Source organism: Hippichthys cyanospilos, chromosome 9 (genome assembly GCF_059441005.1).
Source record: "Hippichthys cyanospilos isolate Australia breed blue-spotted pipefish chromosome 9, RoL_Hcya_1.0, whole genome shotgun sequence".
NCBI lineage: Eukaryota > Metazoa > Chordata > Actinopteri > Syngnathiformes > Syngnathidae > Hippichthys > Hippichthys cyanospilos.
Genome location: NC_142377.1, coordinates 22,044,346 through 22,066,547, shown reverse-complemented (window position 1 = coordinate 22,066,547; position 22,202 = coordinate 22,044,346). Strand labels below are relative to the sequence as shown.

General features: G+C 41.6%; 1 protein-coding gene and 2 non-coding genes across 4 annotated transcripts in view; 2 read left to right on the top strand and 1 right to left on the bottom strand.

Moving 5' to 3' along the window:
* fgd5a (FYVE, RhoGEF and PH domain containing 5a) overlaps window positions 1-14,270 on the bottom strand; it is a 30,614-nt gene extending 16,344 nt beyond the window's left edge. For both annotated transcript variants that reach the window (XM_088424553.1, XM_088424554.1), the window contains exons 1-5: window positions 14,030-14,270; window positions 9,949-12,595; window positions 4,236-4,350; window positions 3,054-3,112; window positions 1,922-1,952 (exon numbers count right to left, since the gene is read on the bottom strand). In XM_088424553.1, the coding sequence (XP_088280679.1) occupies window positions 1,922-1,952; window positions 3,054-3,112; window positions 4,236-4,350; window positions 9,949-12,595; window positions 14,030-14,039 (2,862 nt within the window). In that variant the 5' untranslated portion in view covers window positions 14,040-14,270. The remainder of the gene's footprint in view (window positions 1-1,921; window positions 1,953-3,053; window positions 3,113-4,235; window positions 4,351-9,948; window positions 12,596-14,029) is intronic.
* A 4,701-nt stretch (window positions 14,271-18,971) lies between these two features.
* trnat-ugu (transfer RNA threonine (anticodon UGU)) lies at window positions 18,972-19,044 on the top strand. Its single transcript has one exon. It is a non-coding gene; the product is annotated as a tRNA-Thr (tRNA).
* A 1,767-nt stretch (window positions 19,045-20,811) lies between these two features.
* trnat-ugu (transfer RNA threonine (anticodon UGU)) lies at window positions 20,812-20,884 on the top strand. The gene has a single exon. It is a non-coding gene; the product is annotated as a tRNA-Thr (tRNA).
* Window positions 20,885-22,202: the final 1,318 nt, after the last annotated feature.

The following is a 22,202-nucleotide window of genomic DNA, read 5'->3' as shown; positions in this document are numbered from 1 at the left end:
ACTTGACGCTACGAGTTAGCATTCATCACATCTGCCGGAGACAAGATCAGCCACATATTCAAGGGGCTCCGCCTGACTCTTGTCTCCTAGGTTACATCCACACACTCACAAGCCGCACTCTATTTAGTGTGGCCCATCCCCATTTTCATCACGTAAGGCAGATCAAGACGCAACATAAGCGGCTTCTTGAGTAGATATCCAGGCTCGGCCGCCATGCAATTTGTCTATCGGTCAAAGGTTACCCCCAAAAAAAAAAAGCTTCATATGTTGAAGCCGTAGTGTGAAAAGTCCTTTAAAAGAGGAGCACGGCCTCCCTTCCTTTGCGGAGACAGGCCCTGGAAATTCTTTGTGCTCTTGTTATTCCTTATCGGACAATGGAACAATAGCTCATATAAGTCTCGAGCTCCCCCCTCAAAAACAAGCACGTTGAGCCACTGTAATGCTTCCCAAGCTAAATGCATTTCACGCAACGCACTTGTTGGCATCTAACCACTTTAAAAGCACTTTTTTAAATGAATACAAGTCTTAACAATTGTCAATTTCCTCCCGTGAGCATAGTAATAAGAGTAAATGTATGGCGCCATCATTCCATAGTGGGAAAGTGGGAAAATATATGTCGGAATATGTAAATAAAGTAAAAGCGGGACTGGTTCTCTCTGTAACTGCAGCTTTGCCATTAGTGAGGCTCTTTGTATAATATTTGCATTTTTAAAGTTGAAAGTCATCCAATGACATGCCGGCTTTCGTACTCACAGCAGACTTTTCATAAATCACCGAAGAGGGGCATGTAGAAGATTCAGGGTAACCTTGTTGAAGGTTAAAAGGTAAAACCTGACTGATGGCCTCCTCTGAGTTCAATGACAAACCGTCAAAACCGTACCGATATTCATCCATTGTCAGGAAGATTCTTGCTTAGAGCGGCAATCGCCTCATTTTGGTCAAAATAAATTCATTGAGATACCAGTTGGTGACAGTTGTGTTTGCACAAGACAGTAATTGGCTGTAATGCATGGCTGCCCTACTTCAGCTCACCTTGAGGTCCCCTGGCAAGCATTACATTAAAAAGAAATGAACGGAAAACAAAACTCGCACCGTTGCTGGGCGACCGAAAGCTTCCACAAGGGTTTGGCATGATCATTTATCAAATTGGCCAATTATACACAGGACGCACCCTTAATTTTAGGTTCAAATTGTGGTATTTTCTATGATACCGTGTATAGGACGCACCAGCAGTTTGGTCACAATGAAAAAACTATGGCAAAACCGATAAAATCTCATCTTTGTAAATCCTTCTTATTTTCTTGTGTTCGTATCGATAAGTTATCTATTTGTTGCGCGGTAAGTGTTTCAGATTTCCCACATTGCGGGCAGTCAGTGAACGCAGCGCCGGTGTAACCTTGAATACGATTCAAGCAGTTGTTTTTCCTTTTTTTCCCCCTAATATTTTGCACGACATAATATTTGCACTATATCATTAGCACCATTGTTTCTGTTGTTGTTTTATTGCTATTTATTTATTGCTCGAAGATGGAATGCAGTCTACTACTCGGGGAAGCGAACGAAATAAGAATTTCATTGTGTGGTATAACAATACCATACATATGACAATAAAACTCTTGAATCTTAAATTTCATGGCTTGTGTGCATGTACTATAGTCTATCGGGTAAGACACAAGGATAATCTCAGAAGGCGCCTGTAAACAAACCGCATCACTTTGCCACTGACCACACCAGAGCACAACGCGTTAACTTTGTCGGGACCAGGAAGTTGATTTCACTGCAACAACATTGATAAACCTCAGCAGAGCTTTACAGCAAGGGGAGGAGGAGATGCAGACAGAGGCTGGGGAGTAGACTCTGATAAAATGTTATCAGCCGGGTTTCAAGAAAGAGGAAAAGGAGGACATACAAAAATTGTTACCTCTTGAAGGTACTTGAGGGCATTGACATGTCTGAAAAAGACAGAAAAGACAAAATGAAACTCAAAATAGCAAGTTCTTTAGAATTTCAATGGGAATGCGGACAGGTCGGAGCAGGGGTGGAAAACATATGGTCCGCGGGCCGGTTCTGGCCCGCAAACGGGTTTAATCCGGCCCGCAAGATGATTTTGTCAAGTATAACAATGAGTTGATTTTTTTTCATAAATGAAAAACTTGAAATGTGTTAATTGTTAACACATCACAGTTACCGTGAATCCTGAAAACGTGAAAATGAGTGAATTAACACCTATGAATAAATTAACAACTATTGTTTGAAAAAAATGTTTGTCGGTTTAGAATGAGCCTGGTGTCCATTTTCAAAAGTGCATGTTATTAGAGCCCGTTGAAACGATCAAAATAAAATATATAACATAAAGCAGTGGTTCTTAATCTTGTTGATAGAATTGAACCCCACAAATTTCTTTTTCAATGCTAAATAAAGTATGAAAAAGCTTTTATGGAAGCACACGCATGCAAAGGGTAGCTTGACCTCTGTCGAATCTCTCAAATTGACTCATTGAACCCCAGGGGTTCGATGGAACCAAGGTTAAGTCATTCAATGCCAGGGACGTATTTTCACGTTTTTTAAGAGTCCAGAAATTCAATCCCTGATACTTAAATATCTTAAGTACTTAAGTAAGACTCTTAAAAAAATATGTCACTGGCATTGAATAAGTTAAGCACAGTATCTGGGATTTTATGTCTGGACTCTTAAAAACGTGAAAATACGTCACTGGCATTGAATGAGTTAAGAAACACCGGTATAAAGCCAAAAATACGACACGTTAATTAACATTAGTGTGTTGTTCAATATTTCCTGTTACACACAAGTATCGATGCTTGCCCCTCAACATTTACACACGAAACAAAGTTGGTCCATCTAAGAGACCTATACATTATGTATAATGGCAAACTCGCATTAGAGGAGTACTTAAGTGGAAAGCGGAATGAGGATGAGATTGTTGCTCTGCATGCGGCCTGATGGATGAGCTTGCGCACGGGTGACATTACAGCAAGTTTAACACCTTCATGGAAGCATGTGTTGAGGTGCGATGACACCACGGTGATACTCACAGCCTTTCCGAATCGACAAGCTCCTTGGCGACATAGAACGCTCGGGATCGCCCATCAGTCTGAGTGAGAGCGGTGACAGATGAATGAGCACAGCTAATGTTCAAATATTGCACTCAAGCATTAACAGCAGCAGCAATTCAGCAACCGAGGGGACAGATTTTAAAAAAGACTAGTTTTTTTCGGAGCCCTGCTGTCAGAATGAGACTGATTATTTCATTAAAGGGCAGCATAGACATGAGGGCCCTCTCAAAGATGGCACTTTTAAATACTGATCCATTATGTATGAGTATGCATGTGCTCGGTGACAACAATGATTTAAAGGCCAATCAAAAGGTCTCAACATATCACATTGAACCCATTTAGAGGTTTACTGGCAGGGCTACTATACTTAGTTTGTGTTATGTTTTCCGTGAAGGGGTAATTCGCAAACGATTCCCTTTCGATTAAAACCCATTTCAATTAAATATAATAATTCCTTGTGGCAGCTTACGTCTCTATGGCCATCCTCTACTGTCATCGTGAATTACCGTATTTTCGGCACTATACGGCACATCAAATTAGATGGCGCGCCTTCAATGAATGGCCTATTTTAAAAATGATTTTATGTATGGGGAGCACCGCATTATAAGGCGCATAGAATAGAAGCTACAGTGGCTTGGGATGCGTTATGCAATCACTAGATGGAGCTGCGCTAAAGAGAATGTCAGCAAAACAATCAGATGAGTCAGTCAAACCTTTCAATCAGACATTAAGAATAAAGATCATTTGTGGAAAGTACGATAATAAGAATGGAGCAAAACACCTATTGATTACATTAAAAGATTGTTTAGCTCAATGCTCAAGATGAATCAAGAGCTTAAAAGAATATAATTATGATCATCAAATCAAAAACTAAACAACAGAGGATTTATAGGAAATTAAAATTTCAAACAGGATTCAGTTGTAAAAAATTGCAGAGGTAAAACGAAGAATTTACGTGGCGATTAAGTAATTTTGTTTTATTTTTCCCCCCAAAAATACAGATTATGGACTGTATAAGGCGCACTGTCATCTTTTGAGAAATCGAAGGCGTTTAGGTGGGCATTATAGTTCAGAAAACATAACATAGATACCTTAGCTGCTGCCGAGAGAGTTAAAAAGGCCAATTAGACTGCGGTGTAAATTGTTTGCCTCATAACTCACTTGTCGATCAAAGTTTTGCTCAGCAGCTCCGTCTTCCTCTTCTGAGGTACGTCCATGGTCCTCCTCAGCTGACCCAGCAGAGACTGAGCTCAGTGGGAAAGGCTCTGTGTAGGCACTGCAAGACCAGGAGAGAACCGGAGTACAACATCAGAACATAGTAGGGCTGCAACAAATTATTACTTTGATAATCGATTCATGTTGATTAATCATTGAATCTCATTCAAAAAAATCACCCCTTGGTTAAAAAAAAGACGTTATTTTTGACTGGAGAAAATGGTATAACATACTGTACAGTACATACTGTAGTTCTTTTATGATTTGTTTGCCGCTTTGCGCGTAATATGCCAGTAAAATCCGCAAATGTTCATCAATGTTTTCCAAAGTTAAAGTACACGGTTTACAAATATTTTATTTTGACATGGCACAATGCGAAATCAGTCTGCTTCCACAGAGCAGTGATTCTCAAATATTTTTCAATCAAGTACGCCAAGCCAGCGAAAAGCATTTTCAGATGAAAAAAAGGACTGAAAACAGAGTGCTGTGTAATCCATATCTGATTTATTAAACCAGAACTGCATTTGTAGTGGTTTTGCTAGGCATATTTTATTCAGCAACTCCAAAAAAACTCCACAATATACATCATACATCAAACTTAGCATCTGTTCCTGCCTATCCTTAAAATAAAAGCACACGATGCTTTGCAAATGAGTCACAATTCAGAAATTAGTTTCTTCATGTACCAATTGATTTGCTCTTAGTTTTTATAATAAGATTTTAAACTCTTCCTGTCATTGCATTAAAAAACATGCTATCATATTCGCTGATTACCGCAAAAACCCCATAACACAACCCCCACACACTTCCTAAAGTACCTTCAAGTACCCCAAGGGATTCACAGACCCCCAATTGAGAATCACTTTCATAGAGAACTAAAAAAACCTGAGAGAATTTTTTGTTGAGAGGCTGCTATTGCTTTTGGTCAACAGGGATAGGCCTCTGCACACCTGCGACCTCAGTGTAGATAAGCAGTATAGTATAGTGTCCGAGCACAGCGCCATATTATAATCCTCTTCCCAATTGGTCCTTTTACTTTGGCGACAGAGTTGTGCATGTGCAAGGATAATCCTTCAGTGGAGTGACAAAGTGCTCTTGGGGCTCGCACTCTAGGTCAGTTCTCCTGTAATCTCTTTAATGCTATTATTAAAACTCTCCTAACCATTAACACTCACTTAGTGTGTTTGACCATATTCCCCTAACAAGGACGATGATTGGATGATGATCTAAAAGCAGCAATAAGAGGGTTTACCACCTGCAAATGATTACAGAGGGGATAAATATGCAGCATATCATAAGGTCAGGGGTACCTTATGCCTCTACAAAGATAATAGTGTTCCATGTAAAAAAAAAATGCCTGCGCAGTAAAACTTAAGAGTATGTTTAATTGTTGTGATTGCTATGGCATAAAACAGCAGTGCATCATACTAAAAGCTGTTTCTAATTATTAAGCCACATGAGAGGGGCTCTTCCATTGAACTTGGCATTCTTGTCTCGTTCATTACAATTTTGTGGCTTCATAATGAATAGAACCTACTGACTTTTAAAGCTCCACTGTGTATGTCATACAATATTGTGTACTAGAGTACTTTTGAATCTATTATTCCGACACACGCAGACACACTCCATTTGGTGGGCTATTACTCATGGTGGACCTGAATGAAGATAAAACAGTTTGGTCTCCAGGGTGATGTTGGCTACTGATGGAATTGCTTCAAATATATAATAGAAGCTCTTTGCCAAGGTATTGCAATCTTTAGTTGTTAACAAAAAAACGGAGATAGTGCTCGTAGACCGGTGGAGAAATAATTACTGGCAAGCGTTGTAACTTCACCAGTTGAACAATATGAATATAACAAAAGAACAGATCGTATTGCTCGAATTGATGATGCTTGCGATATGTGATTGAGTTGAATTAAAATATATATTAGGTGCAATCACAAAAGCTCCACCCCTCACTTCTAATACAACCATTACTGAAAATAGGTACAAGAGAATGGCTTTTCCTGCCACTATAGAGAGAAAAAAAAAAGAATACTGATGGGGGAAATTGTGAGAATTGAACGCTTTACTTTTAAATTGCTTGCTGGCTTTTTATAATGATTATGTGTTGCCTCTGGCACTTGTGCTTCTAATGTGATATCACGTGTTGTTCTCGTAATACAAGGCTCTGACTTCTCTCGGGCTACCTGTGACACAGCAGGTAAAAGCTTGTAAAAATTGCACTTTGGGTGGCAGAGATACAAGCATGTATGCTATATGCAAGAGATCACCAGTCTTTTTGAAACTGAGTATTTCTTTAGTTGAGTAATACGGAGGGCTAACCAGTTTATGTGAACACACCGATCATGTTAAGGTAAAAATGTAAATCAAGTGTAATATGCAATTTACATGTAATATACTGTATGTGATATTTATTATATATAGATGATACTATATTTGTTTTTTTCAATATGTATTTTGGTAAATTATTAGGCAATTATAACATGTCTCCCGCAGCTGAAGAGGGAGGCACGTGACCTAACCCCAGGGCGGAACGGTATGGGGTCGGTCATTATGTTCCTGGAAAAGAAGTTAGCAGTGGTTGCATGGAATGATAGTGTAAGGACTCGTGCCTAAATCCCCCACTATCACAATATGATTGTTACGTTCCCGACATATGTCTTTGCTAACCCTTCAGGGCAGCAAACGGCTTTTGGCCAATCCTAATGAATAAAAGAGGGATGTGTATCGGAACAGTGGGAGCTGAACACATCTCTGTCCGTTCTCCTAGCGAGTAAAAAAAGTCCAAATCGCCTGTCTTCCTTCTTTGTGTTTCTTTTATGAAATGTTATAGCTTGACTGAACCTGCCAGTGTGTATAATTTTGTTTGCAAAATTCCTAGAAAAACACAATGTTCTATCGCTTGTAAACTATTTGCAGAACAGGATTGCGGGATATTCCTTTGATCCTTACGGGTTGCTTGGTGCCCGCGGGAACCACGTTGGTCACCCCAGCTATAACCAATGTTTGGAACATATGGAACACATGTCTGTGTGAAATAGCAACAAAAACAACAAGAATTATTTTAAAAAAAAAAAGCCTTAAAAACAATTCTAGCAAAATTGGGATGACCACACCTCCATGTCACCACAGCACGGTGACAACCTTGTTCTGCACACATTCTACGTGTCCAGCCATGTTGTCCTCTCCCTGTCTCCCGCCACAGCCCGACCCTTGCCCTGCATTTCCTGTAAACAGCCTCAAGGCTGGACATTTCCTCCCCGGGGGTTGACCTGGCAATGACCTAAGAATGCCTGGCACGGGGCCTTGCTTGCTGAGCCAGAGACACGCCCTGTCCACCACCTTACCACAGAGCCACCACCCAATACAACAATACACAAAAGGGAACTCCTTCATCCCATCGCATAACAGAGGCCTCCATGGCCAGAGCAGGAATCTTCACGCACAAAAAAAGCCGAGTTCATTCGAAAATTAACCGCGCATCACGGTACAAAAGCTCAACTGCACATTTGCTTCGTTAAGTGGAACTGCCAAAAAGTGACATCGGGGGACAAAGAATGGTCCCAAAGTTGAATGCAATCACATATCCTGCACTTTCTTTGCCAAAATGTTGTTTACTGCTCATTTGTTGCCACGCTGCTAATTGGCTAAATAAGAGTGCGCTCTCAGCAAGGGTGCCATCTTTGACAAAGCACATGCACCACTCTTGCAGAAAAATACCTTGGCTCACACTGGGTTGAATAATTAAGGAGGTACCTACATTGTACTATTTGCAACTGAACATGACTCGAATTCACCTGACAAAGTTAGAGCAATATTCTCCTGAGACCCAGCTTACTCATTTGTGTCCACTGTAGTAGACATTTGTTTTTGGTCTATATCTTTTTATCACTGGAGCTACTCTACTGTGTCCTAGAGTGCTCAGAGGAGGACATTGTGACCTTTACAAACATGTCTAATGTACTTTGGTAGGATGCAATCAGCTTTGCTGTTTTTTTTCTGAGACAACAACGGACACGACTGTGGACACAAATGAATAAGATGGGTTTCAGGACGATATAGCTTTGGTACTAAATTACCACCATTACATTTGATACACATAATTTACATCAAAATTAAGTTCCCAGAGCGGTAGGACGTCTGTAACTGCAAACGCATCTCTGTCTGTTCTCCTCGTGAGCAAAAAGAATCAAAAACCTTTTGTCTTGTCTTCCCTCCTTGTATGTTGCTTGACCTGACAGCGACTTAAAAAATCATGAAACTTATGGCTTTTTTCCCCTCCTTCTAAATTGTAGGTTTTTTTTCTCCTTCTAGTTTGTCATCTTAAGATGTGCAATAAAAAAATACATGGTATATGGTGTGCGCTTGCAATTAAGTATACATTAACCGGGTGTTCAGGACATGAAAATTGTAATGAAGGTTATCTACTCCAGAAAGTCGTTTGTCGACTGCTAAATAATGTACCATGCTTTTGACCGCACACAGGTCATCAAGCAAGACTATTTAATTAAGGATGGGAAAGACTGTGGCCTCGGTGCAACTGAAGCTGCTGGTCAGGCTGAGGTAATTTGGCGCCGTCTGCCCGTGGTGATTCCTCACTCCATCACACACTGCAGTAAAACCCGCGGTCCCCCGAGGGTCCAATGAGCGAGAGAGAGGCACCCGAGAGAGCGCTACTTTAATAAAAGCACTTCTAAACTTAACCATAAGTGTCAGGTACAGGAGAGCAATTACACTCAAACTGCTTTCTCCCTTTTCTCGTGTTTTGAATGCCTCTTCATATACTTTGCTTTTCTTTGTTTTCTCACGCCTCTGCTTCATCTATTAGCGTGAGCACTGCTCCTCTTCTCTCCATTCCTATGCGATATGCGCTCTTCTACCGCTAATAACCTACCCTCACTTTCCTCCCCCTCACTTTTAATTGCGGCTAATAATGACTATCTAATGTGAATAATTGCTGTTCAGTGAGCTATTGCTTAAATGTTCTATCATTTCAGATATTCATAGGAGGCATATGCACCCGCAGTGACCTCTAAATCCACAAAACATTAGCGAGGTTCCCCACAAGGGCTATTCCAAGAACCATAGGGTGGTCATTTCTCATTTAACAGACTTTTACAGGAGGTAGATCTCACTCAGCCTCATGCAAAATGCTCTAAGACCGCACAACACATTAGTACAGCGTTAAAAGGTCAGGACTTGCAATTAGCGTGATTCTTACAAGACTACAAACGTTGCAGGCGAGCACAACCGACTGAGGTGAAAATAACGTTTACGATTGATCTAGACTATAGAGTAGCAAGTCAGACAAGACCAATGAATTTGGAGGTGCAGACCAAGAGAAGACCAAAAGTGCAAATATCAGAACTCCGAAATAAAAAGGACAAAATGACCAGGCTCTTCTCCTAATAAGTAAGCAATAAAACAAATTATGTTATGCTGTTTCTGAAATAGTAGAATGAAACCATTTTTATCTCTCAATTTCAATAGTTTCGAGGGGAACTGAAAGGCGACTAAGGTTTATCGATACGCAATATATATATTACTGTAAACATCATCAATATACCAGACCAAAAATGATTCATATCACTTCCACTTACAATGTCAACATTGATTTTTTTAAACAGAAAAAATAGATTGTGAATATGCACTATACCTTTCAGGGTCTGCCTTTGAGGGTTTGTTGTCTATCCCAGGGAAACTATTCATGTCCACGTATCCGTCGTTCTCATTGCAGGGAGCTGTCATGCGATTTGGATCCTCAAAAAACTCTGTTACAGTGTGTGATCTGGTGGGTCTGCCTGGAATTTGGATGTTCTCATAGTCAGAACTCATAGCGGGAATATTTTCATAATCAGACGTGTCTGCACTGGGGAATGAGATTGAACGGGGTTTGGTTAAAGGCAGAGGCATGGCAGAGCGATGTGAGCGTTCCTCAAAAGACTCTACTCTGGAAACGCCTCTGCCATAAGCTTTGAGGTCACCTTTCCTTCTCTGATGATCTTTGTAGAAGACAAACGTGGACGGCAGGTCCGACGGAGACTGCTGGGGGTTTACAATAGGGGACTGGAGTCGAGGGGAGCTGGAGGTACTTCGATGGTCAAGATCAATGACTCTTGAAGGGCCATGATGACTGGACTCAGAAGAAGACCGAGAGGAACGGACGGAACCATCGCTGAAACCTTTAGAATCTGTCTTCCTCTTGAACTTAAGAGCCAGAAAGCGTTTAAAGGAAATTTTCTTCTTTTTGAGTTTGTCGTCAGGATCGTGCTGGATCAAAAGCGAAGGTGAGCTCTTGGTCACTGGTCTCTTGGTGATGTATGCTAGCTCAAAGGGTGGAGGAATATCCACTAGAGAGGTTGGTGTAGAAACGCCGCTGGATGATTGGTGACTGCGTTGGGAGAAACTTCCTGAAGAAGTCATGACGCACGGAAGTGAAAGAGTGTCATCTTTCCTCTTGATCTTGAGCTCATCATTTTGTGATTGTTCACCCATAGACAATTCTGGACTCCCTGCAGAGCGGGAGTACAAAAGAAATTGGCGGGATTTTGTCGATGGGATCGAGCAGCTGTCCCCGGGTGTTTGGGACTGACTAATTGGTTCACTGTTCTGATCCAAGGACACTGTATAGTAGTCATGTGTTTGATACTCAGCGCCCGTCTCTTCTGGTACAGTCTCTGGGACGTAACCTGGAACCTTTCCGGAATAAGAGCGAGAACGTGTCACGACAGTCTTCCTCTCTGGGATTAAAAAGTTCTCCCCCTCAGAGTCAAAGCCAGCTTCCTCATAAATATGCTCGTCACTGTCCGAGTCGGTGTCCTCATAGAAAGGCACGATTTGGCAATCCAGTTCTTCGATGTCTTCTTCGAACGCTTCAGTGGTGTGGGCAAAGACCACCCTATTGGTGAGCTCCGGAGTGCGGCCCAGGTCTAAGTCCTTTGGCACGGTGATGTTGCATAACCTGAGACGGGGCTGGCAGCTTCTTCTTTGACTCAGGAAAGACTGTTCTCTTTGGGCGGTTCTCTCTTTTATACTTTTTCCCTTTACCTGCTTCTTTTCTGGCTGTTCCTCTTCATCCTCATCGCCTATTTCCACATAATCTTCTGATGAGACACATTCCAGCTGCTCAAAGTCATCAGCTTTTAGACAGGAAGAATCCTCAATGTCTGCATACTCATCTGCTGACTCAGAGTCTTTTGCTTTGTCTTTATGCTGATTCCAGTGTTCAGGTGCCTCCTCAACCTCAGCCTGACCTGTGAGGGCTTGCTTATCTTCGAGTTGGTCCACGTCATCCGAGGACACGTAGAAAGGCTCCGGGTTTGAAGCCGCGGGAGTTTGCTGAACATTCGATTGATCGTTTTCATCAGTTTCATCCTCCCCCCACTCAGGGTCAGCAGTGCAAGTTTGATTTGGTGGAACCGATTCGATGACGGAATACGGGCCAAACGCATCGTCGGCGCTGGACGTGAAACGAAAGCAGCCGGAGACGTCTTTGGTTGCCCGCTCTGGTTGCCATACTTCAGCATCACCGCTTTCAGCCGGGTCGCAAGACTCACACGTACTACTGGTGTCATCCGTGGGACCGATCACATCGTAAGGATACTCTTCGGTTACAGTCGGGAGCGTGCGGAATCCAAAGACAAATCTTCCAATCTCAAGTGCATTGTCATCTGAGGGCGGGTTCGATTTAACACAGTTTGACTCCCCCAGACTGAGCGAACACATTTGATCAAGCGTTTGTTCTACCACTTTTTCATCTAAGTCTTTTTCAGTCTTTCCACTCAACTCTTGAGTGTTGCTTTCCTCCTGCTCATTTTCATTTGCGCTCGACAAAGGAGGAGATGTATCATGGTTTTGATCACCGCAAGACTGACTTGAGTCAGGATTCTCATCGTCGGTAGCGTCTGCAGTCGAACCGCCGTCTCCTGGGACTGTGTCCTCAGAGCCGGTGCTCCCGATGTCATCATCTTTATCATTATTAAATATTTCCCCAGGATCTGTCTTGGCCTTCACCTCTCCTTCTATCACATCATTTGCCTTCTCAGTCTCAGTTTTTCCTTCTGTGTCCAGGTTTTCAAGACCTGATTCTCCATTAGAGTGAAGCAGGTCTCCATTGGAGAGGCTTTGTGTTGAGTATCGCTCCCCCTGTGGTATAAACACGTAGAAGCCTTTGGGTTTCGGGGCAACGGGAGGTTTTGACCCATGCACAGGGGGACAAGGCTTTGGCATCAGTTTGGACTGCACTTTGATGGTCAAATGACTTCGGACCTTTGGTGGAGGGTCTTGCAGTGGATTTTGGAAATCTGTGAAAAGAATGAAAACCGTGTCAAATCAAAGCTTTAATGCACACAAAGTAAATCAAGGCTTGTTTCTCCAAGCCGTGTCCTGTCCAGTAGTCAGCGACATGAAGAATGCTGCAGGGAACATTATCGGCAGGAAAAACAAGAGAACCACAGCGCACTTATAGGAGAAACAATAACATCTCCCTGTCTGGGAAATGACACATGGCTGCGAGAGATTCACACTTTGCCATAGCTTGTATTTCTGATTGTCTTTGCAAGGTTACTCATGCAAATGTATTCTTAAAAAATTACACAGTTAAGTGTTGACTGTGAGGATCACCACTTATTGAAGTTTAGATTCATCATGAAACACGCCCATTCCTAACAGTGTGCACACACCCCTTGTCGTTTCCTGTTATTGAGCACCTGCCCTGACGCACATCCTATTAGACACCGTGTCTCGACGTGTCCATCACATTTTGTGAATTACCCAATACCTTATTTCAGACACAAATTTTATTTGTTGAAAAAACACTTCAGTTTCGTCCGTGCTTGTTTGTTGAAGGAGCCTACACAGGATTTCCACGGGAAGGACATTAGCAGCCCCCCAGTCACTATGAGCGTCTAAGAGTACACATTTTCACAACACAAATGGACTTCCTTCTTGTCATTCTTCCACTGAAAGCACATAAACACACTCATATAGGTACACACACACATCATTCTTCCACTGAAAGCACATAAACACACTCATATAGGTACACACACACACACACACACAAACACACACACAAACACACTGTTGCTGAAAAGGCTCTTTGAGTATGTCACAGAACAATAAAACAGAAAAACAAGGGTCCCAGGCTGACAAAGCACCCAACTGCAAACAACAGGATATGAATTATGCAACAAGAATTCAAGTAAAGCAAATGTTTGAAAATCAAGAGGTGACAGAGAGTAGGACCTTGGCAATCGCAAACACAGGATATGATTTTAGATCATGTCCACAGTAAAATCTGACTTGTACATAACAATGCTATTTTATTCTTCACATACACTCTACCAAAAAACTCATTCAAAGATGCATATATATTTTAAACTTAACTTGCAGATGACCTTCTGTGTGTGTATATTTTGCAGTTCATATTTATTTTCTGCAACATGCTTTGCAGAAAGTGAATAAACTTAAAGACATTTCCTCAAAATGTGTGACATTATGACATATATTATAAAGAGACGTTCTTAAATCAACGCATCACACATTTACATTTAAAGTTGAAAGAGTATTTCCAGGCATTGAGTAATTAACCTGAAATTAAATTAATCCAGAGTGAGGAGAGCCATTGCTCACAATCCCCCCAACATTAACACACGTTCTTCTTTATTTAAATCCCATTTTTTAAAATTTGATTTGCACAGCGAAACAAGCTACGAATAAAAATATGAACAACCAACCTGTGTTCATTGTGGGACATCATCATGCACGGGAACCGAGAGTTGCGCTCATTTTCCGCCACATTGACTGCATCCCCCGCAAAGTTAGTCCACATACACACGGAAAGATGTTGGTGGGAAAATCAAGTGTCAGAAGCAGAGTTGCGATTCATATCGTCTCGTTTTTGCCGGTAGATTAGCACCAGATGACGGTGATGATGACGATGCGCCCCAGCGCGTAAAAAGAGCAGATGTGAGAAGAGCCGGTGTGCAGCGTGCACCTCCTCTCCTCCTCATGTGAGCTCCTGTGCGCTGTCGGGTGGTGCTCTTTTGGTTTCCTGACTGAGGCAGGGCTTCGTGGAGCGTAAACACATCACGCTGCTCTACGTGAGATTTATTTCTGTCCGCGAATCAAATACGTGTGTTTTGGATATTTAAAACACATTTTCTAAATATGTTCCATGCCCCTCCCCACCCACACTCTCACCAAATATGTAAACTAATTTCAATTTTGTTTGAATTGATGATGAATAGAAACAAATACAAATACAATGCTTAGCCGCACAAGCAATGCATGCTAACGCTGGTATCTTCTTGTCATTTGGAAGTAGCTCACCTGAAACGACCGCGTCTAATTCCGCGTCTAAAAAGTTCCTCGCACTCGAAAAATAAGTCCAAATGGGTACATTTTCTTCTTTGAGTTTTTTACTTTTATGACTCTAAAAGTCATTGGAATTCCTACTGTGGTATATTGGTGGCTAGCTGCTAACAGGCTAGCAATAACAAATAAACCTTTTGTTCGGGCTGACCTCTAGTATGCCTGAATATTTAAACACAAAATGACGAAGTTATGTGTTTCTGTATTTTTTGTTTGTTTTTAAAGGTCCTGTTTAAAGCTGTTACATTAAAATAATTTAATTTGGAGTCGTTTGAAACATTTAGATTTTTAAAATATATATTTTTTAAATCAAATATTTAATGGGTCATCTACATAGTCGATTTCTCTTTTGCTGAGGAATGTTAGTACTTTAATGGTTAAGTGGATCCATCCATCCATGTTGCACTAGGCAGGATACACCCTGAATTGGTTAAAAGTAAAAGAACCTGACGAATTCTGCAAATCTTGTTGCACAACTTTGGGAAGCGTATCAAGATTTTGAGCCAGACCTTCAATGAGATCTAACAGCAACAACTCCTGCCCTGACAAATGTTCTTCTGGGTGAATGGATAATCATTTCTTCCCCTGCGCGTGTTGGTTTTCTACTATTCTACATTCTACATTCCAAGAACTTGCATGCAAATATGACTCTAAGTTGTTTGGAAGGTATGAATGTGAGTGTGCAATGTAATTGGCCGGGCACCAGTCTGAGACAGCTTTCCAGCTTTTCTGTGGCCCTAATAAGGACACACAATCCAGAAAATGGTAAACTGGGTGATTAATTGCCTGTGCCTCACAAATACAGCTTTGATTAATAGAAACAATTTCTTAATATATGTTTTATGATAGAAAAACATCATTGGAGCATATAAACAGTCATTCATATCATAGAACAAGCAGAGACAAATCTGCTGTAAGTGCATTGGGTTTTTATTTACAAGCACTGCATAAAAAGTTCCTCAAAACCGTTTCCAAAAGCAGTTTCTCTCAGACACCAAAGCTTTTGCTATTGGCCGCTCTTCCTGGCCCAGCATCTGTCGCCTGATTGAATGAGTACAACCCTTTAAAAGCCTCTCTTCATAACAGGAAACCGCTCTCCCTGTTTCCTGCACAACAGGCTACACTTCCTTGGCAACAGATGGGAAAGGTTGTCCACGTTAACCCCTTAAGTAACCTTTCTCGGAGATGATTGATTGATGCCGTACGAAGGCTGATTGCTCGAGGAACGTCCAAACACTGATCGGCTTCAATGGAGGACTCGCGGCAGGTTTCAAGGACACCTTGACTTACTCAGGTAGACTGGGATAGTCGCCCGCTTGCCGTCTTAGATTTGATGGCCCGCGGCTCTAAGTCTGATGCCCACATACCGAGATGGGAATATTTCACCTCATTTTTCCTTCTCATCAACATACTTGAAGGTCGATCTATGCGGTCGAACTGCAACATGGGAGATGAAGTGAGCGGCGGGACGCAGTCAAAGAATCAGCTCTGCTGTACTGGGCTTTGGAGCTGACTGCAGGATACGTCCACGTCAAAACTCCCATTCCAGATGGTTTGGTGCGGGGGATTAAGTTAAGCTCAATCACTCAAAGGTGATCTTGGGGGCTATGCTCGCCGTAATCACTACATTGTGTTTTTTTGTTATTCCCACTTGAATGAAGGACGTGAAATTGAAGAAACCATTTTGGCGTGATATTACAGTTCGTGATTTCATGATTTCTGTTAATTGCAGAAGAATGTGGTTACGCTCTGTAGAATTTAAGGTAATGAAGCTACTGGACAAGAACATTTCTGCTACAGAGACTCCACATTTGTCTGGGACATATTAAATTGTACAATATGTGGGCCAAGGGCAATTATTTGCATACCACTTATCTAAGGCATATCATATGTTGTGCATGACTTAGTTTGTTTTGTTTCCACCTATTGCATTGTACTACTGTCCTAAACTGGGTTGCAGAATTAGTAGTATACTCATGGCACAATTACGGCTGCAAAAAAAATAGTCAGCTTTTGTTTTTTTAATGGACGACTAAAGATAGCTCTTATCTGTTTTTTTGTTCTTGTCTTCTATTCACACCCGCTACAGTTGACCTTTTTCCTCTCGTTTGTCCAAAATGTGTTTTGCTTTTGCAGGGTGTGCAAATAGATCCTGTCAAGCATATTGTGTCATGTGGCTGGCCAAAAGAATGGCTTCTGGAGTAAATATCCCTCCAGATGTGGCGCAGGCGGTCAAAACATGTTTTTTTGGACAGAGGACACAAATTTCCTGGACCGCCCGTGTCTGCGCTCCATCACTCCACCTGGAACATGACATGACTGAAATAGAGGAGAATTGTGCTACGAGGGAAAAACATGCTGCGGTGGCACGGAACAAAAGCGACTGTATCTCCACTACGCTGGGCTGCCCGCTGCTCCAAACAGGAAAAGGATAAGGGAAAAGGGTCAGAGACTTGTTCCCAGAGCTGAGACAATCCATACACCTGCTTTGCCAACGCCTGCCCACCAGGCTGAATGGATGCGGTGAGTGTTTTTATTCCCCTCTGAGACCGCGCGAGTGTGACATCACACTTTTTGCGCCGCCGATTACTGGAAAGCGTCCGCGCTCCACTTTGTCGTATCTTCTCGCCGGGTTTTGAATTCTAATTAATATCCGAGACGGGGGTACTTAATCAACCCCTCCTGCAAACTAGCTGAAGTGCATTAAGCTCAGGCACTGATATATGTGATAGTACAATCAGGTTGACTCTTTAAAGTGACCTGAGCGCCTTTGTAATTGGAAGGCAAAGGCTTTGACTGCTGTAATGGATTGGTTCATTATTGACATGTATTATTGATTTCCAAGGAGTGCGCTACGGAGACGTGTGTGTGTGTGCGCTAAGCTTGTGATGAAGAAACTCTAGATCCATGGATACATATAGGAGACTTTAGTCATATTTGAGTGCAGATGGTTCACAGCATTACCTTGTGGAGGTCACCAACCAATAAAGGAATATGGTTCCTTGGTTTAAGTCGCAATAAAAAAAGGCAATGAGGGACCGTATTTTCTGCACTGTGAGTCGCACCAGATTATAAGGTGCACCTTCAACAAATGGCATATTTTAAAACCTTTTTCATAGACAGGGCGCACCACATTATAAGGCGCATAGAATAGAAGCTACATGGTGGCTGGGCTTGCGTTATGCATCCACTAGATGGAGCTGTACTAAAGGGTTAAAAATGGAAGAATTTACATGCTGATAAATTATCCTATTTTTTCGTCTCCCCCAAAAATGAAAACGTGTGAATGTATAAGGCGCATCGGATTATAAGGCGCACTGTCAGCTTCGCCTAAGAGTGCTGAAAATACGGTAAATAGAACTGACTTAACTGAGATTCACTTTACTTAAACACTTTATAAAATTCAAACATTTTAACAGCCCTGATATAAAGTCATTACTCCACCTTCCCTTAGTCCTATGTGCTTCATAGTCCAGAATATTTGATTTATAGTTTTTTTCAGTAGGATATCCCAATGCCGAAATATTGAATACCTTTTTAAAATGTTAGCGCTTTAATGAAACTATACACTGAAGGGTTAAAAAGCATTTTATTGGCAAAACAAATCCTGAAATAAAAATGTCATAGTGCAATATAAAGCCAGCGTCCGCTCCAACAATCCCCCAGCAGCCTTTGCATTTATGCACACACATGCACATGCTGCAGAGCATCGAGGTCAGCACTTTGTCACACACAGCAAATAAAGGTTGAATTCCCCAATGACTTCTTCGCAGGTAATCGATGACGGGGAACTGTTGTCACTTTTGTTTCCGTGAAACATGCAATATGGCATTTAAACATTCAGTAAAAAGATTGAATGTTTAGTTTATGTTGTGATATCAGTTGCTGTTGTGAACTGTGGTGACTGGTTTGTAACTTGACCAATCAGTTGCCTTGCAATTGGTTTTGTCCTTTAGTTTGATTGAAATATTATGTCATATAGGATCGATCTCTGACAATATTTAAGCTCTCGGTTCTCAGTGCCACATTGTCGGAACGTATTATGTATTTATTTGAAACAAAGATGATAACAAATAAAAAAATTACAACTTTTGTAAAATCTTGTATTTCACATGAAATCATCAAATAATATATTCTGTGTCAAAGACTGTTGTACGGTTCTTTGTCTTTGTACCGGTGGCCTATTTTAAAATGGTTTTCGTATATTGGGTGCACTGCATTATAAGGTGCATAGAATAGAAGTAGTGGCTGGCTTGTGTTATGCAACCACTAGTTTATGAGTAGTAGAAATTGCTTACTGTACATGGCCTCATAGCTCAGCGGTCAGAGCACTGGTCTTGTAAACCAGGGGTCGGGAGTTCAATTCTCTCTGTGGCCTTACTAACTGATGGTGATTAAGTTATTAAATCCCCCTCCCCAAATGAGGAGTTTTTTCGCAATTTAGAGAACATTGGATTGTAAGATGCACTGTCAGCTTTTGAGAAAATTAAAGACTTTCAGGTGTACCTTATCGTGTGGTAAATAGAACTGCCTTAAATAAGATACATTTTCTTTACAAAATGCAAACATTTTAACTTAAACAGCCCTGTTATGAAGTCATTTGTCCTTTTCCATGTCCTATCAGCTTCAGGGTCCTAATTCTGCTCCTCACATGACAGTTTATTCTATTACAGTTTTTTACAGCTCAAAATTGGGCCAGGGTGTACGACTGAAATAAAATGGCAGCGTTGCTCCATGACAAAACTAAACGCTCTGTAGTAAAAGGCCACATCTACAACACAATAGCCGTCACGCTACCATTAATTAGCCCGAAGCCTCTGGAGTAGGTCAGACTCTGATAACAGACACATTTGTTATTCTTTTTCACTATTGGCGCAAAGACAATCCTTGAGCCTGACTGTAAAAACAATGATACACTGTTTGCAAACAAAAATCCTCGAGATGCCCTATGTAAAACGTAATTATGTCCAAATAGAGCACAGTTGCGCCTAGCAAATAATATACGGCGGCGTTTGGTGATAACCAAGCGGCATCGTGGTTTTTCATAGGGTGACTTAAATCACGCGGATCCTCGGGGGTAGCAAGTGGTCCGACGGTATCGGTTTGAGGCTGGCGAACAACATGGGTATTAAAAAAAAAAAGGCAATTCACTTTTCCTGGAACTGTTTTCAATTTTCAGAGCCAAGGGAGGATGCAGATACCCGTGCAAGTGCAAAACACGTCTTTGTCAAAGTGTTCACTCACACAAGGCCAAAAGTAGGTGTAAGCGCACGATTTCAGTTACATAACCTAAATACTGAAAAGTCATTGGGCTCCGATGAGGCTTCTCTAACTGTGATTACACTTCATTGCTGTAAAATTAATAGACCTTGAGAACATCTCACAGGCGCAGAAAATCCCGTCTTTCTGAACATTATCAGCGCGAACCATAAGTCAAAGCCTCTGATAAAGCGCTTGTATTCATTCAGAGGAATAACATGTTCATAAATTGCGGCAGAGACCAAAACAATGATCCTCATACGCACGAGAAGGAAAAAAATAACTGGGGGCTTTCCAACTTCTTCTGACAATGCATCTTTTATCATGCTGCCTGTGCGCGCCGATATCGATGAATGATGTGATGGCGGCGTGTGCGCGCACATATTGTGCATTATGTATTTCGTTTACGGCACTCAGTCCTTCATTCTCATTGGTCCAAAGTCAGCAGCTGATTTCTGCTCCTTCCGTCAAACCGTGAGACTTTCGGCTCCGTATCCTCCTTGGATCCTGCCTATTCATTTGCGTCCACTGTCGTGTCCATTTTGTCCCAGCGAGACAGCAACGTTAATTGCGTGACATCATTGGAAAGGCCAGAATGTCCATTACAGTGGACACAAATGAATAGGCTGGGTCACAAGAGGTTAAAAATAAAGATTTTTTTTTTTTTTGATAGGTCCTCTGTAATAAAGACTGTCATTTAGGAAATCAACACAAATAGTTGTTTTCAGGTATCTGGTGTAAAAACCGTACAAAAACAAATGGGAGTGACTCACAGTGGAGACGCCTTATGGAACAAGTCGGAATGTGCAATGAGTATCATATCCCATTGCGTTTGGACTGGGAGCAGAAATTTAATTAATAAATGCAATATTAACTCATTATCTAGGGCCTCATAGCTCAGTGGTCAGAGCACTGGTCTTGTAAACAAGGGGTCGGGAGTTCAAATCTCCCTGCGGCCTGATGACTATGTAACACACGTGAATCTGGACTGTTTTGGTGATATCGTAGTCTTTTTTTCCCAATTTGTGAAATACTAGTAAAATAATAACTAATAATAATAAATAAATAATAATAAAAACTAATAAAAGTTCTCATTTGGTCTCTTTAGGACCTTTGGTTAGATTCAAACTTGCAACCTCCCGACTCCGAGGTGCACTTACCTTAATCAACAACTCTCGAAATGATCAACGCTGCTACATTTTGGGAAGCGGTCATAAAGCTAACATTTGGCGGCGCTTAAATAAACTCTGTGTTCCATCACACATTTAATACAACAGTAATGCATGTCTTCCAGTATTGCCAGTCACGCTGAGTGAGAAAAGTGCTCATCTAAAAGAAGTCGACCCGGCGTGATCTTCAGCGTGTGCGCTCACGTGCTGAATGAAAGCCAGAAGAGCAAGAAGGACACTTACAATAACATTATCTAAAAGTAATATCTGCCCAGGGTCATGGAGTGAGTGTCATTCTAAGCTGATGTCAATCAGCCGCTATCGCCCCTGAAGGAACAATGTGTTTCCATGGGAACCCGCGGGTCAAAAAGGTCAACTTTGATAAAATGAACCTCGACCGATCGTTACTGTCACCTCAACCCATTGGCAGGTTTATATTGCCTGCGCTGTCACTATGTGTTCGGGGGAAAATCCCTCCTGGTCCACCTCGTGGGACTCGCTCGCTCGCTCGCCGGCTCGCTCGCTCGCTCGCTTCACCCCTCACTGACCCAGCGGCCATTGTCTGCAAAGACATGTTCATTCGGCGCTGTGGCGCCGGTGCAATAAGTAAGATTTAAGGCCAAATGTTGCAGCTTGAAAAATCTGCTCATAAATGGGCGTGAGGGTGTGCGTGTTGAAAAACGAGAACTCTATTATCCGCACTATCAGCCTTCAATTTTCTCAAAAGCTGGCGGTGCGCCTTATAGTCCGGTGCGCCTTATACAGTGCATAAACCGTGAGTTTTCATTTTTGGGGGATGAAAAAAAATAAAGAAATTTAATCGCCATGTAAATCCTCACATTTTTACCCTTGCATTTCAGTTATAAATGTATTTTTGACAGTTAAATTTTTTATAACAGCCGGTTTTCAATTTTGATATGCTGTAAATGCTCCAACTTTGAAGCAATTTAAAGGGGGGCAAAAACGGCAAAAAGCGTGATTTGATCAAATAAATCCAGAAACTCTTTTTGAATCAACCAAACAATATATTTGAAATGGAATAATTTTGACACATAATCCACATTACCTGCATAGAGCTTGACCTTTGACCCTGGTTTGCAGTGGGTGA